The following is a 16,582-nucleotide window of genomic DNA, read 5'->3' on the forward strand; positions in this document are numbered from 1 at the left end:
CGGCCCGGGCTGCGAGTCCGGGTCCAGGTCCGGGAGGGGCAGCGCGGACAGCGCCGTGAAGTCCGCCTCGGGTCTCTGCAAGGGCCAAGGGTCGCAGCGGTGAGCCGCGGCCACCCCGGCCCGCGAGGCTCGGCTCCCTCCCCTCGGAGAAGGCGGGGCGCGGTACTCACCGGGACCGGCCGGCCCTTGGCGTCCTGCAGGCTTTTCCCGAGCAGCTTCTGGTCCACCATTCGGATGTGAGGCTCGTCCACGAAGGACACGTACTTCAGCGTCTAGAGAGGGAGCGACATTGTGTCCATTGCCGCCCAGGCTCCTAACTCCAGCCAAAGGCAAGAGTTACTTCTCAGAGCATAAACTGCTGCACCGGCAACCCCGCCGGGAAGGGTACATCCGAGGATACATCAGAAACCCAGCCGGAGCCCCCTCACCCCCACCCAGCCTGTCCACAGCCAGCTTACCCGTCCCCTGCTGAAGCTAGACCAACGCAATTCTACTTCCTGATTCAGTAGCTCCAGAAAGCCAGGGTACTGCAACTTAGACGGCTTATTGATTTGTTTTGGCTTCTGTGCCAGTCCTGGGGCTTGAACTCAGGGCCTGGGTCCTGTCTCTGAGCTATTTTGCTCAAGGCTAGCACTCCACCACTTGATCCACAGCTCAAGTTAATTGGAGATGAGTCTCGTGGACTTTCCTGCGCAGGCTGGCTTCAAACTGTGTTCCTCAGATCTCAGTCTCCTGTGTAGCTAGGATTACAGGTGTGAGCCACAAACACCTGACTTAAATTGTCTATATGTTTGTTAAATTTCCTTCTATAATGGGCTATGGAATAGTGACTGTTTTTAGTGGTAAAAATGAACTCCTTCCCCTTTTATTTTTTTGAGACAGAATCTTGCTATATAGCCAGTCTAACCTTGTATTTATAATCCTTCTGCCACTTCGAGTGCCAGGATTACAGGCATGTATAACTGCACCTAGTGTTTTGCTTTGTGGGGGCCCCTTTTTAAACTATTTGACATATGTTAATATTATTCTGTTTGCTGTTTTCCTCCTCTCAGCTCATGAACCTATAACTTGGTGGTTATGCACAAGGCCTTCCTGCCTATGTTAGAGTTACTGCTCTCCCACTTACTAGCTGTATATATCGGAGCAAATCATTTAACCTCTTTGCACCTCAGTTTCCTCACACCTAAAAAGAGATAGTAAGCACCCATCTGTAGGGTTGTTATGAAGATTCTGTGGGTTAATATGTACAAGCACTTAGGAGTGCTAGATAAGAATCTGCTGAAGGTCTGGGAAGGTGGCTCAGTGGTAGAGTGCTTGCCTTACATGCTTGAGACCCTGGGTTCGATTCCTCAGCACCACATAAGCAGAAAAAGCTGAAGTGGTGCTGTGGCTCAAGTGATAGAGGGCTAGGTTTGAGCTGAAGAGCTGAGGGACAGCGCCAAGGCCCTGAATTTGGGGCCCCACGACAAAAAAAAAAATCTGCTGTTGTCACCTCTGTCACCTGTTTCCCCAGCACCAGCCATTCCTTACCTTGGACTTACTGTGGTTTCTTTCACTATTTACCCAACGGACATGTGGGTAGATGCTGTCTCCCCAGTGAGGACAGTCATCTGGTGACTGTTGATCACTGCAGTATGTGTCTTACACACATGTCCTGCTTGGGTTCTCACGGTGCCACTATGTGGGCAGCTGTAAAGCAAAGCCCACCTGGGGCTTGAACTCAGGACCTGGGTTCTGTCCCTGAGCCTCTTTGTGCTCAAGGCTAGCACTGCACACTTGAGCCACAGTGCCACTTCTCGCTTTTTCTGAGTATTGGAGATAAGAGTCTTATGGACTTCCTTGGCTGGGCTGGCTTTGAACTGCGATTCTCAGATCTCAGCCTCCTGAGTAGCTGGGATGACAGGCGGGAGCCACCAGTGCCCAGCTTCAGCAGCATCATCCTCTTCTTTTTTTAATATCAAAATTGACACATTCTAGAGCATAAAAGTTTGTCTTCTCCACCTATTTTGCTTCTCTGTTTTTGTTTCTCTTCTCCCTTTGGACCAGAGGACTCATGGGAGAGATGAGGTCCCCAGGTCTGATTGGCTACAGGCTAAAGGCATATTCCTCCCTGCCCCCACCCAGCAGCAGGATCTTGGGGAGCCTTGGAGCTCCGTTCTCGCAGTATGCCTTACCGGGCTTGGTTCCACAATGAACTCGAACTTCTTCCTGTAATAGTATTCGTTGACCATGCAGGGTTTGCAGCACTTGCAAAAGGAATAAACGCAGGTCTGACAGAGGCTGTTTGAGTAGGTCTTGATGAGAAAGTCAATGAACACTGTGGCCTGGGGAAAACAGACAAGCACTGAGCTCCAGAAGCTTCTTTTTCCTCATTGTTTGAGATATTCTCACTATGCAGCTAGGCTGGCCTTGAATCTCACTCAATCCTCCTGCCTCTGTCCCCCAGGTGCTGGGATTATAGGCATGTGCTACCAGGACTGGCTGCCACTTCATCCCTTAAAACACGGGCTAGAGAATTCTCTTACCAGACCAAAGTAGGAGAGGGTGGATCCGATGTACACCACCAGCTGGATGATGTCAAATTTCCCTCCCTGCAAACAGAGTAGGAAAAGTGTTGCAGAGCAGAGCAATGCTGTGCTCTGACTGGCAGTTGTTGGTTTTAGAAGGGCGCAGAGCCCCGCACACCCACATGCTCACTTACTGTCACAGAGACAGCAACCAGTGTGCATCCCGCCTCTGCCTTCCAGAACGTTCCCAGAGAACACACACTAGAGGAGAGCCAGGGAAGGTCAAAGCTCACTCCTCCCCATGGCACCTCGTGCTCTTCTCCTCCGTGACCTTTCCTTCCTTCCACGTGGCTCCATCACAGTGGCTCTCGGGCCACAACAACCCAATGTGATACAATCATAGGCAGCACCCCAGTTTGCTCCTGAACTGTCTCTCATCTCAGTCTGGGCCCTCTCTTCTGGCTTCTGGGCCAGGACAGGGTTGGTTCAAGACCAGCCGCTGGGACTTAGCATGCCCCTGATCAATGGGACTGGTGTAGGGGGGGCTGCGGCTCAGAAGGAATTAAGCAGAGTCAGTAGCTTCTGCCTGAGGCCTGGGCTGGAACTTCTGGAGAATTCTCTTTACATGGAGGCTGCTCAGCTGGCAAGATGACAGAAGTGCACTGTCCTGTGGAGATGGCCAACCGGGACCAATGTGAGGACGGGGGACTGGTTCCTGATAACGTGGCTTGGACATCTGGATCCAGCCTTATCTGAACCCCCAATGACCCCTGGACGTTTTAGTTATGTGAACAGCAACAACAACAACAAAAAAACAGACATTTTTTTCTCTAAGCCAATTTGAATTGAGTTCTGTTATAAGCTATTTTGCAATGAGTTTCCGTCCTTCCTTCCTTTCCATTCCTTTTCCTATTCCATTCCTTACCTTTCCTCTCTATCAGAGTACTTTGTGTGTGTGTGTGTGCCAATACTGGGGCTTAAACTCAGGGCCTGGGTGCTGTCTCTCAGCTTTTTTTTCTCAAGGCTGGTGCTCTACCACTTGAGCCCTAGCTCCATTTTCTTTCTTCTTTTTTCTTTTGTACCCATTGTGGGGCTTGAACTCAGGGCCTTGAGCTTTTTCCCTCAAGGCTAGCCTAGCACTCATCACTTGAGCCACGATTCCACTTCTTTTTTTTTTCCTGACCTGAGTAGCTAGGACTACAGGCATGAGCCACTGGTGTCCAGCTTCTATAGTAATACTTTAAAGTTGACTATTAGAATTTTTTCTCAAATTTTTATCACAGACTTCTGATGGCCTGCTCACAGGCAGGACCCCCGAGGACATTTCTTCCTCCCCGCTTATCCCACAAGCGAGTCGCACAGGGCCAGACAGTGACCATGAGCCACACAGCAGTCAGGGCCCAGTTCCGGGATGGAGCTGCTGGCACGGAAGGACAGACTTACAGTGCCGAAAACCAGGATGTCAAAACGGATCCCGAAGACTTTGATCAGAGTCCGATATTCCACATTGTTTTCCCTGTAGTACTTGGCAAATCTGCAGGAGGAAGAAGATCTGTAGATCCCACAGTCTCCGCAAGCACTGGCATTTTAGAGAGCAGAAACGAAGCTGGTAGCTGCCCTGCCTGCCTTCTGCCCCCACTGTGCTTGCCAGAGAGAAGAACCGGACCCCGGTGGCCACCCAGAGCCCGGGCACCTCCTCCGCCATCAGCACAGGCGGCACGAAACTGCCTTTAGTGTCAGGTTACAATGAACAACTTTGACCCAATATGGGATTCACAATAAGCAGAGGAATTTAAAGAAATGATAACTTCAAACAATGATTGTTCCTAATAGAGGAAGCATAGGCTTGGCTTCTAGAACAAAACAGCCAAAGAGAGCAAATCTTCGATCCTAAGCACCGGACAGTGCATCTTCACCATATGCCCTTCGGGTAGAGCCAGAGCCAGACAAGGGGAGACCACCCCAGTAATCCTATTTACACTAGCCAGCCCCAAGCTGGCTCCACAGCCCACCTGCCTTTCCTAGTGGGGTGGCAGGGATGTTTCTAGGCCTCATTCTCCCTTCGTTTCTGCCTCCTGACCATGCCGATCTTCCCCTCTTGAGATACATATGAAATAAATCCTTTTAATGGTGTGGATCCACCCGTGCCGTCACTCAGCCGCCTTCCTCAACTGCAGCCTGACACAAGCCTCAGCTACTCCACATGCACTATGGTCAAGAAAAATCTTGCTGGGTGCTGGTGGCTCCACCTGTAATCCTTGCTACTCAGGAGGCTGAGATCTGAGGATCACGGGTCAAAGCCAGCCCGGGCAGGAAACTCTGTGAGACTCTTATCTCCAGTAAACCACTAGAAAACCAGAAGTGGCACTGTGGCTCAAGCGGTAGAGTGCTGGCCTTGAGCTGGAGAGCACAGGGACAGTGCCCAGCCCAGAGTTCAAGCCCCATGACTGACCAAAAAAAAAAGTCTTAACCACATCCTCACCAAACTCGCGTGCATTCCTCCCCTCATCACCTCCCGCTGGTGGCTTTAAGATAAGCTTATTTGTTTTCTTTCAGAGTTATTCACAACCTATTTATATGTATTGGGAGAAAAGAACACAGAAGACACATGCTCTGCCAAAACAGAACACCTGAGAGTTCTTGTGAAATCTAAACTCCAGGCTGATGGCAGGTAGATATTTTCTGCCCTGGGCGGTCAGTCTTGCCTGGAGAGGTTTCAACACCTTTGTGTCTGGTGCTTCTACCTTCTGCTCCACTGAGGGATCTGGATCTTCCGTATACAAGCATGGGTGCCTGGCCCCTCCACACTGGGCTTGGCCTGCCCAGGATGGTCACATTCGTAAGGACTCAAGTTTCTGCTTCTAGAGTCTTGTTGCAGCAGCTGAGGGCAAGAATCACTTGGGAGAATGTGTTCAAGAGGTAGGCTCCTGGCTCCAAACCTCACAGACTGGTTCCAGAAGGCCTGAGATGTTTCCAGAGACCTGTATCTCTGCTCTTATCAGTGGGCCACACTTGAGGAATGCTGCTTCTTTGACAATGTTGCTTTTTTGCCCACTGTAATGGGTTCACTCGTGACCCCCAGGGCATATAGTTATGTCTAGGTACCTAGCACCCAGGGCCTACAAATGTGACCTTGCTTGAGAATCAACAATTTAAAAATGCAGTTAAGGATCTCAAGATGAAGATTATCCTGGATATAGAGTGGTCCTGAATCCAATGACTGGCATTGTTATAAGAGAAAGAAGATGGAAACTGAAGGGAAATAAAAGACAAGGGAGAAGGCCTGTGGAGAGGGAGGCAGAGATTGGAATGATTTAGCCACAAGTCCAGGATGCCTAGAACCACCACAATCGAGAGCTTTTGGAGAAGGCATGGCCCTGCTGAACATCATTCCATACTTCTGCCCTCTGTGAAGGGCAAAAAAACATGTCTGTGGTTTTACACCACCAAATTTGGGGCAAGTTGTTAAACAGCAGCCACCAGAAACTAATACTTACACTTGTGCTGGAACTGAGAAATGTCTGGTGCACTCTGTGTAGGCCTATCCTACCTTACGCTTAATGTAAACTACAGACTCAACGTGTTAACTGCGTGAGGACATGTGAACTTCTCCAACTTCTGTGTTTTTAAAATACCACCTTTTCTCATACCTCATATAACCTGTCATTTCCTTCTCTTTTGTGTGGCTATTTGAAAATACTGTGTCTGCTTACCCATCAGATCAGGATTTATTTTTGGCCAAAGATTTCTTCTTTCCAGACAACAGATGCACAGATGCTTTATTCTAAAAGCATCTCAATGTCACAGCCTCCCCCCCCCCCCCCCCCCACTCCCGGTCTTGAGAAAGCTCACATCCCACCAGGAAGCCCATGTTCTTAGACTCATTCAGGGACTCCAGGGACTTGTGCTGTCGTCTGATTGGTTCTTAGCCTTGCTCACTTCTGCTGAGGGAGCAAGCATCCGGTCCTCTGTTCTTACTAATGGCCATAAGTCCATTCAGCAGAGCAGGAGGGGAGCGTCAAGAAGTTACTTAGCCTAGGAACAGCTTCATCAACACAGAGGATACAGAAAGCCTCCGCCACCCTTGGTGTCAAGGCTCTCAAACGGGGCCATGAAGATAAAAGACCGGAATAGTGCAGGTCAGCTAAAAGGCGTTTAGAAGCAGGGGACAGAGACCAAGCTAAAGTGCTTGTCCTTTTTCCAGAGGACTGTGGAATCTCAGCGCTGGCCACCAGCTGCCCCATGGAATATCGACCCAGGATTGTTTACCTGTTCATTTTCCCCCAATAGTTGTTTTGGGGTGGGTTTATTATTTTTTGAGAAAAGCAGAAGTTCAGATTTTTATATAGACTTTCTCGAGTTCATATACAGCAGCGTGATGGCTTGAGTAAACCCTTCAGGAGCCATTGAGAGTGCTAGTGGGGGGTGGGCTGGGAAGGTGCGAGAATGTGTGCTTTCAGCACATTGAGCCCCTGGTTGTAGAGACGACATATAGTCAGGTGAAGCAGGCAGGAAGGAGGCAGCCTGGGGCTGCCAGGAGGTGCTGCGTCCGTCAGCACTTCTCAAATGAGTAGGTCATGTTCATACAGTGTTTTGCTGAGTTGTGGGGAGGGGCTGCGGCCCTGCTTTGTGACAAGCTCCTAGGGGGCCCGGGTCTGCTTTTTGGACCACGCGAGGTCCATCTCCAGCAGTAGTTGGCAAACTCAAGTGAGCAGTAGGCCCCACTGGGCCCCAGCCCTGAACTGTCTGATCCAGTAGATGGGAGGTGAGGGGGCCTGGGAACGTGCGGTCCAAGCCCCCGTGTGGCGGCTAGACTAGACTATGCATACAGAAGGGATTGAAGGGATTCCCAGATCTTAAAATGGTTTCTAAGTTGCTTCCTGAGCATGCATGGCTCCTTTCCTGTCACTTCCTGCCCCGCCCAGCCTGGCAATCTACAGCACAGATGAGTTTGCTGGGTCTGGAGCGTGACTCATAGAGTGCACCCCCATTCAGGTCTGGCTTCTTCCCCCTCAGTGTGGTGCCTGTGGAGCTGCTGACCTCCGGTGGCAGTGTCAGTCATTGGCTTCTTTTTTTAATCTATACTAGCTAGTCTTTTATTGCATAAATGTAGCTCTAGGCTGAACATTTGGGTCGGTTCTGGTTTTTAGCTATTATGAATAAGGCTGCTGTGAACATTCATGCACACATCTGCATTTGAATGAAAAAGCTCAGGGACAGCACCCAGGCCCTGAGTTCAAGCTCTAGTACTACAAATAAACACCAGACACTGGAGTCTCATGGCTCTATCCCTAGCTACTCAGGAGGCTGAGATCTGTGGATCATGGTTAAGAGCAAGCTTGAGCAGTTAAGTCCATGAGATTCATCTCCAATAAACTTCTCAGAAAAAGCCAGAAGTGGTGCTGAGGCTCAAGTGGTAGAGTGCTAGCCTTGAGCATAAAGAGGCTCAGGGACAGGACCCAGGCCCAGAGTTCAAGCTCCAGGACCGGCGAAGGGAAGGGAAAGGGAAAGGACACTTGTAGTTACAAAACCCAGAAATAACCCAAATGTTCATTAACAGAGGAAGGCGTGGGTACCCGGAGCCCAGGATGAAGGGGTGGGGTCCAGGTGGCCCGGGCTAGGATTATGGCTGGTAGCTGTGGGTTTGGAGCAAATTGTTGACCTGCTCCTGATTTTATCTAGGAACCCCGATGGCCACTTGACCCTTGTTATGACCCTCACATGCAATGCTGTGGCCATTAATGTCACCATTACAGAGAATCTGAAGTGCCCTGGGAACAGAGAGACCCCACACAGTACCCAGGTACACACTGACAGGGTCTCGGATGAGGAGAACTCAGCAGAGGGCTGCGCTGAGAGCGATGGGGTTTAGTCCTCTGAGCTTTGAGCAGTTGCACAGCGCATTCACATTGCCACCAGCTCTTGTTGTTGCCTTGAGAAACCTGCCTGCCACAGAGGCCATCCAGCCCGGCCCGGAGGCTCCCAGGCCAGCTGAGCCCGTCCTGTGGAGTCCCCGTACCTGAAGTTGTAGCCCGGGATCAAGGACTCGTTGGTGGTCTTGTTGTCCAGGCGGCGGAAGCTGTACTTGGGGCGGCAGTGATGGCTCCACTGGTCTAGGTTGCAGTCCCAGTAGATCTCGATGCCCATGATTCCTCCCTGCATGCAAGGTCAACACGAGAAGTCTGCAAACAGGCTGAAGGTGGTACAGTGTGGCGCCATTGCAGCCTTAGAAAGGGTTTCTTTTAGAAAGAAAATGATGTCTAAAGGTTTTAGAGCCATACATGTGAGTTAGGTCACCATGACAGCCAGCTACAAAACCTTCTCACTCCCTCACTCCCCCCACCTGCTCTTCTTCCATCCTATGCTTGACACAGCTTCCAGTAAACTTAACCCCTTTCCCCTCAACACATGAAAAATCAAGGCTAACTGGAATTGAGGACCTCCTTTAAATACCACTTCCCTTTCGTCTGTCAGCATGCCCGCAGGGAAGGCTCCCTCTAGAGGTGAGCAAATGGAGGGTCCAGAGATGGGAGACCATCCTGGGTGACCCAGGTGGGCCTTCAAGCCCCTCTTATAAACACTCCCTCCTGGGCTGGGAAGGTGGCTCAGTGGTAGAGCACTTGCCTTGCAAGCCTGAGGCCCTGGGTTCGATTCCTCAGCACCATATAAGCAAAAAGAAAAAAAAGCTGGAAGTGGCGCTGTGGCTCAAGTGGTAGAGCGCTAGCCTTGAGCTGAAGAGCTGAGGGACAGTGCCCAGGCCCAGAGTTCAGGCCCCACGACCGGACCCAAAAATAAATAAATAAATAAACACTCCCTCCCCTAAAGACAAAGCTTTTTATAATGGAGAGACAGAACTTGGCCCTAGATTCTTGAGAGCTGGGCACAGTGGTGCACACCTGTAATCCCAGCACTTGCTGAACCGAAACAGGAAGAGTTTGAGACCAGCCAGGGTTACATAATGAGAGCTTGTCTCAGAAAACTAGAAGGAGACACAGCCATTGTGACCACTTAATTGAAATGCTCTGCTGCTGGCTTTGAAGACAAGACAGAGGACATAGAGACCTTCCAGGCTGAGGTGACCGAGGCCAGGGTGTGCATTTCCCCCTGCAGCCTGCAGGGGGAGCCTGGCGCCACTCACACCTTGCTTCTGACTCTGGGAAACTAGGTCTGACCTCCAGAAACAGGAAAGGGCGTTTTGTTTGAAGCACACATTTGTCACCGCAACCACTGGAAACCAACATCCTGGGAGACTCGCCCACTGGCCTGGGGTTACACGAGGGTGCTGCACGTGCTGGATGGTGTAAACCGTGTTTCTAAGGCCCAGCGTGTCAGGCTCCCTGGCCTCCCTAAGCAAGACACGCCCCCCCCCAACCTCCCTCCCTCTGAATCCAGACACCAACTGACCTGAATTGCCACCTCTGAAAAGTTCTCTCCCGCCTCCCGAAGGATGTCTCCCAGTCGGAAAATGGGGCACTGTGGATTCTGAGTCTTGTGGAAGGTACAGGAGACATTCAGATCTGGCAGGATGTTCCTCCTGTGTGGGACGGGACGCGGCTTCTGTACTGAAGCGGACCGGGCCCCGCTGTGTCCTCTGTCTCCCACATAATAGGGCATCGCTGCCAAACACAGCACCACCATTTCTGCCCACCTGCTTTCTTATGATCGCTTGTCCCTGGGAAAGCTAGCGCCTTGTTATCAGGGCACTGTGGAGTGAAGATGAGCCCTCCTCCCAGTACCCAGTGGGTGAGCCTGGCAGAGGGCTCTGGCCCCAGGCAAGCCTAGACCCGACTGTGGCTCTAAGAACTTGACTGTGGCCTACAAGGTCCCGAGCGGCCACCCCACTGAGGTCCAGATTCCCAACCCATGGAAACTGGGGGAGAGAAAAAGCTGCTGTCATTTGGGGCTTCTTAGGTTTGAGGACATTTGTTAAATTGCCATGGTAGCTGATAGAGCAGGACTTCCTGGACACTCACGTGGTGTAGTTGTGGCCAGGGAAGCCTATGTTGTTCTTGATGAGCACCGTGAAGTTTTCAGCGCTGCTCAAAAGTGCAGGCCTGGGAGAAAGGAATGAGGGTCAGGGGTCCCACAGGGTAGCAAGGCCAACACTTCTGGTTTTGTGGAATGAGTGCAGAGAGATGGAACCTTCCACACATCCCCACAAAGCCGCCAGCCTCCCCAAGAACAGCATCTGCCTTCCTGAGACCCTATGGCAGTTACTGTGTCACTTTTTTTTTTTTTTTTGGTCTGTCATGGGGCTTGAACTCTGGGCCTGGGCGCTGTCCCTCAGCTCTTCAGCTCAAGGCGAGCGCTCTACCACTTGAGCTACAGCGCCACTTCCGTTTTTTTCTGGTGGTTTATTGGAGATAGGAGTCTCACAGTCTCTCCTGCCCGGGCTGGCTTTGAACCGCGATCCTCAGATCTCAGCCTCCTGAGTAGCTAGGATTACAGGCATGAGCCACCAGCGCCCGGCACTGTGTCACTTCTGACACTCTGGTAGAACCGTGGCTAGGTGTGTGCCATTGTGTGTTGATGAGTGTGTAACCACCAGCACACTAGGGACAAAATCTAGGAGGCCTGCCATGTGAGTGCTGATGGTTGGGAGAGTGACATGGGAGCTGGAACCGGTCCGCTTGCCACCCCAGGGTGGCTTCCCCGTACGGCTGAGTTTCAGCAGTGTGAGGACAACGCCTGTCTCACCTTGCATCCCAGCCTTCAGCACCGGGCTGAAGGAGCATGTGACACTCCCTAAAGGATAGGTACTCAGGTTCCAGACCACCGCAAGGCCACTCGCCATCCACCCATCATCCGCCTGTCCACCATCTACCCACCCATAAGTCCACTCACTAATTCATCCACCATCCATCCATCCACGCACCCACCCATCAGTCCACTCACTAATTCATCCACCATCCATCCATCCATCCACCCACCCATCAGTCCACTCACTAATTCATCCACCATCCATCCATCCATCCACCCACCCATCAGTGTACTCACTAATTCATCCATCCATCCACCCACCCACCCATCTACAACACAAATATTTTTGGTACGGGGCATGGTGCCAGGCACTGGGGTACACCACTAACTAAGACAGGCAGCATTTTTAGCCGGTGGCAGCCGAGCGCCTAGGAAAGATGGCTGTGGATAGAGGGAGCCAGTGTCCTGCTGCCTGGCACAAGAAGGGGGGGGTGTCTTCCAGCACAGTCCACGGCCCCCCTCTGACTCCGAGGACCTGCTCTGGCCCTGCTCAGGGCGCCGCCGTTGTGAACAGTCATTGTCATCGGCCCATCACCCCCTCATTTTTGTCAGTATGATCTCCACTTTCCCTTCCTCCATTGTATCTAGACTAGCCTCCCCAAAGGACAAAGAATATTACTGACACTACTCTGAGGCCTGGATCAAGCCTTGCCTGAAGCCAGAAACTCTGGTTGTCTCATTTACTGGAGTCAGAAACACAGCCAAAAAATAATCCCCACCCCCCCACCCCCTGCCTCTTTTCTGAAGTGAACTTTAGCTTAAAGCTAAAGTTTCATGCTGAACTTTCTGCCACTTGTATTAAGAAAAAAAAAAGTCCTATTAATGACAGATACCTGTTGAGTGCTGGACTTAGCCCTCCAAACATGGTTAGCTCCACACTGAACTTTAAAGATCAGAGTTCTCATTCTTTTTTGATCGTGGGGCCTAAATTCTGGGCCTGGGCGCTGGGCGCTGTCCCTCAGCATTCCAGCTCAAGGCAAGCGCTCTACCACTTGAGCTACAGTACCACTTCTGGTTTTCTAGTGGTTTATTGGAGATAAGAGTCTCACAGAGTTTCCTGCCCGGGCTGGCTTTGAACCGTGATCCTCAGATCTCAGCCTCCTGAGTAGCTAGGATGACAGGCGTGAGCCACCGGCGCCCAGCTTCTCTCTCGTTTTTATACTGCAAGGGCTTTTGGGGCCTGGATGGTATTTCAGACTTCTTGTGTCCTCCATGAAACCCGGCCTCTCCTGTGCATCCTTACACATGGAGTAAACTTCAAAGCCTGCTGCACAGTGCTGAACGTGCAGAGTGAACGGAGCAGTTAAATGAATTAAGTGAATCCATAGAACAGATGAGGAAACGGAAGTCCAGGGTAGAAAGTCATTTAAAGTGTTAGCCTTGGAAGCCAGGCTTGGTGATTCATGCCTCAAATCCCAGTACTCAAAACTAAGCAAGGAGGATGTGGGTTTGGGGCCAGCCTGGGCTTTATAACAAGAGTAAACAACCCGAAGAGCACTGCAGCAGCTGGTGCTCCAGACCCAGTGTGTCTGATGAATAAGCTGTTGGCAGGGCGGGAACCAGGATCCAGGGCCCGTGAAGGGGCCCCTTGTCTGGATCCAAGAATTAGCGGGGTGTGGGCTGTGTGCCACCCACCGCTGGGCCAGGCCTCCTCCCTCCCCCTGAGAAACCTTCCTGACCTAGAAATGAACCTGGGGTCACAATGGAGGGCCCCACAGGGCAATGCAGCCTGAGCCCCACCCTGTCCCTGGCGGAGACCTTTGAGCCTCTTTGCCCCACCAGTGCTGAGCAGAGCAATTCTGAGTCTCCCTGGTCTGGGCAGCCACAGGAATGGGCGACTTTTTTTTTTTCTTCTTCGTTGGTCGATGTACTTGAACTCTGGGCCTGGGCGCTGTCCCTCAGCTCTTCAGCTCAAGGTGAGCGCTCTACCGCTTGAGCCACAACGCCACTTCTGGTTTTCTGGTGGTTCATTGGAGATAAAAGTCTCATGGACTTTCCTGCCCAGGCTAGCTTCGAACCTAGATCCTCAGATCTCAGCCTCCTGAGTAGCTAGGATGACAGGCGTGAGACACCGGGGCCTGGCTCAGGCACCCTCTGTGGTAGACACATTGATTCTCATTTGATAGAAGAGGACAATGCCGCTGCTCAGAGAGGTCAAGCCACTTGCCCCAGGTCACCCAGCAGAGATGTGTTAGTCAGGAATGTGGTCCTGTCTAGCTGTTCTCCACTGAAATGCACCAGTGCTTGAGGGTTCTGACATTTAACATCCTGACCTTGTACGGTAGAGAAAAGCCTTGCAAGGAATCATCAAATCTGTACAGCACATGTGTGTTGTATTGGGGAACATTTGCCTTCCTTCCCTTCTCTCCTTCCTCCTTTCCTCTCAGATCCTCCTACCCTCCCCCATTTTTTCTGCTCCTTGTCATCAGCCCGGACCAATCAGAACAAACCCTGCTGGACACTGCAGCGCTGGGGACCAATCAGAACAAACCCTGCTGGGCACTGAGGCACAGGAGCGGCCAGCTGGCACAGGACGATGTCACTGCGTCGGCAGGAACTCTGTGGCCATGCTGGCAGCTGGCACAGCTTTCTCAGAGTCGCGGGTGCCTGGCACTGGAGGCCACAGGCCCTCAGTGGGCGCAGGGCTGCCACTCACCGCGGGGCCTCCTCGACTGCCTCGGCCGGGCACCAGGCCCAGACCTCGCAGGTCTTGTGGGTCGCGTTGAAGGAGATGCACTTGCCAGTCTGGATTCCTGCGGACAGGACAGGGTTGCAGGACCGGGGTCACACACAGGTGCAGCCCAAGCTGAGAACCTGCCCTGCCCCACCGGCCCAGGCAGAGCCCGGGCAAGCACTGAACAGAGAGCCCTTAGAAAGAACAAGAAAGCCTCGCGTGCCGTGTGGAGGCTGGGCCCTGGGGTTCTTTACAAGGAGGGGTGCCCGGAGCAGAGCACTGTGTCTCCTCTCAGCACCTGGAAGTGGGCAAGACCCACCTGAGGCCACCTGATGGACACAGGACATGGGGACGTGGAGGCAGCCTTCTGTACTCTTAAAGGGCCAGCCACATCCAAGACGTCTGTGCACCCATTCACATGTACATGGACTATGAGCAGATCTGGCCACTCAGCCTTTCTGAGAGCGAGCCGCGTGCATTGGCCACTGAAGGGGCTGATTTATCGTTTCTGTCGCATGCCTCATGAAGGCATGAGAGAAGGTCATCTTCAGGCTAGCATGGCGTTGTCCCCAGCCCCCTGATGACCCAAGATTATGCATCATAGATAATGTGACGGGCCGCTCAATGGTTCTGCCAGTTAGACCTGAGGCTGCCAGGTTTGGAGGGGCTCCTGGCGCAGGAGACCGGAGTCGCACTTGCAGGCTGCAGCTGGTCTGGGGGACACAGCCCAGGACCTGGGCTGGTACCAGATCGCCTGTGGTTTGGTGGTAGAAGAAGGCAGCTGACAGCCAGAGGCTGAGGACCTGGACTGGGCACCAAGAATGTCACCAGAATGCCAGATCACCCCACCCCCACCCCGGAGGATCCCCTCGGGAAAGAACAGGCGGTACCTTTGCCTAGAGGGTCTGTCCATCCCTTTTTACAGCCCCGATCAGAGGAGCAGACCGTTCTGCGGGTGGGGTACTGTGGGGAGGACAGGACAGTGAGGAATGAGAGCCGATGTCCTTGTCTACACGAAGCCTGCCCTTCACCGTACTCCCTGCACACGGCCACAGTGAGAACAGGACTCATGTCCATCTAGGAGGGAGGGACAAATTCCACCCATGGAATATTACCCAGCCACCAAAGAACAACAAAGCACCAACATGAACTACAACATGAGGAAACCTTGAGAACTTGATGCTGAGGGAAAAAAGCTGGGCACAAAAGGCCATGTGCTGTGCAGGCAAGTGTCCAGAACAGGCAAGTCAGACACACAGAAAGTGGACTAGGGGTTTCCAGGGGCCGAGAATAGAGGTTGGTGGGGAATGGGCAGTGCCTGGCTCTTCATCTTTCACTCTTGGTAACTCAAAATACCGGGGGAGAGAGCAAGGAAAGGGGTGACATTGTCCAAAAAGACCAATGCAACAGTCACCCCTCTGCACATCACCCTTATAATGACAACTGACAGAAAGTGACTGTGTGCACCTCACCACGTCTGGGAGGCGCTCAGTTGTCAGCCATCCTCAGAGCTGGGTTGTGTTATTGGTCCTTTCTGTGGATGAATGCATCCTGGCCCAGAGGGTGGAAGTCACCTACCTATTTTCTCTTCCTTACAACTCTCAGTAACTTGAGCCAGGCGCTGGTGGCTCATGCCTGCAATCTCAGCTACTCAGGAGGCTGAGATCTAAGAATCCAGATTCCAAGCCAACCTGGCAGAAAAACCTGAGACCCTTATCTCCAGTTAGCCACATAAAAGCCAGACATGGAAGTGTGGCTCAAGTGGGAAAGTATCAGCCTTGACCAAAGAAGCTAAATGAGAACATGAGGCCTGGAGTTCAAGTCCCAGTACCTGCCCAGAAAGCCCAAGAAACAAAACACAGAGCAAGACCTTGATAGGGAAGCCATTTTTCTAGACAGAGCTAGGGGAAGTCAAGAGGGGGCTAGGTCAAGTCAGGAAAGAGTGGGGTGGCGGTGTGGGGGTGTTGAGGTCATGGGGTCTGAGTGTTCCCCACGACCTACCCTGAAGACAGGTCACCTGGGCCTTGGTAAGAGCTGCCGTGGATGGGGACAACAGGATTCTAACTCTGGTCCCTTGGATGCTGTGTGACCCTGGACGAGGCTCATAACCTTTCTGTGTTCTGGTGTTCTGACATGGGAGGCGGGGCTGTGTGGGTTTCCCTGGGAAGTTGATGGGACTTTTGAAGTGTGAAACTCGTTACATAACCTAATGAAGCCTCAGTGCTGGGGAGCAGTCCCGTCCTGGACGCAGGGGGCAGATAACCATCTGTGGTCCCCAGTCCCACCGCTTGTCCTGCCCTGCTCAGCCCTACCCACCAAAGAGGCAAGTCTCCCTCAGAGTCTGTGGGTCCAAATGCATCCTGGGCTCCCCTTTCTGTTCCTTTGACCCCCCACGCCTCCCTCCCCGCTGCTCACCTCGGGGCACAGCTTCTGCTGCTGGCCTTCGGTCTTGAGGAAGTTTGTCATCACGAAGAAGGAGTTCCCCTGTGGGGGGAGGAAGCCTGGGCGTCCTGGCAGCTTCTAAGCTTCAGGAGCCCCAGCTGGGGGGGGGGCTTTGACAGCTGAGCATCGGGCCTTCCAGCTGAGCCGTCCTGCGGGGACAGCTGTGGGGCCGTGTGGGGCCGCGTGGGGCCGCGTGGGG

The 16,582-nt window shown here is 52.5% G+C and overlaps 1 protein-coding gene across 1 annotated transcript in view; it reads right to left on the reverse strand.

Moving 5' to 3' along the window:
• P2rx7 (purinergic receptor P2X, ligand gated ion channel, 7) overlaps nucleotides 1-16,582 on the reverse strand; it is a 29,863-nt gene that overhangs the window by 4,280 nt on the left and 9,001 nt on the right. Inside the window, exons 3-13 of the mRNA XM_013023078.1 lie at nucleotides 16,357-16,436; nucleotides 14,832-14,904; nucleotides 13,924-14,020; nucleotides 10,481-10,561; nucleotides 9,912-10,041; nucleotides 8,527-8,663; nucleotides 3,951-4,041; nucleotides 2,526-2,591; nucleotides 2,175-2,324; nucleotides 171-272; nucleotides 5-75 (exon numbers count right to left, since the gene is read on the reverse strand). Coding sequence (XP_012878532.1) covers nucleotides 5-75; nucleotides 171-272; nucleotides 2,175-2,324; nucleotides 2,526-2,591; nucleotides 3,951-4,041; nucleotides 8,527-8,663; nucleotides 9,912-10,041; nucleotides 10,481-10,561; nucleotides 13,924-14,020; nucleotides 14,832-14,904; nucleotides 16,357-16,436 — 1,078 coding nt within the window. The remainder of the gene's footprint in view (nucleotides 1-4; nucleotides 76-170; nucleotides 273-2,174; nucleotides 2,325-2,525; nucleotides 2,592-3,950; nucleotides 4,042-8,526; nucleotides 8,664-9,911; nucleotides 10,042-10,480; nucleotides 10,562-13,923; nucleotides 14,021-14,831; nucleotides 14,905-16,356; nucleotides 16,437-16,582) is intronic.

Source organism: Dipodomys ordii, unplaced genomic scaffold (genome assembly GCF_000151885.1).
Source record: "Dipodomys ordii isolate 6190 unplaced genomic scaffold, Dord_2.0 Scaffold66, whole genome shotgun sequence".
In the NCBI taxonomy this organism is placed as follows: Eukaryota; Metazoa; Chordata; class Mammalia; order Rodentia; family Heteromyidae; genus Dipodomys; species Dipodomys ordii.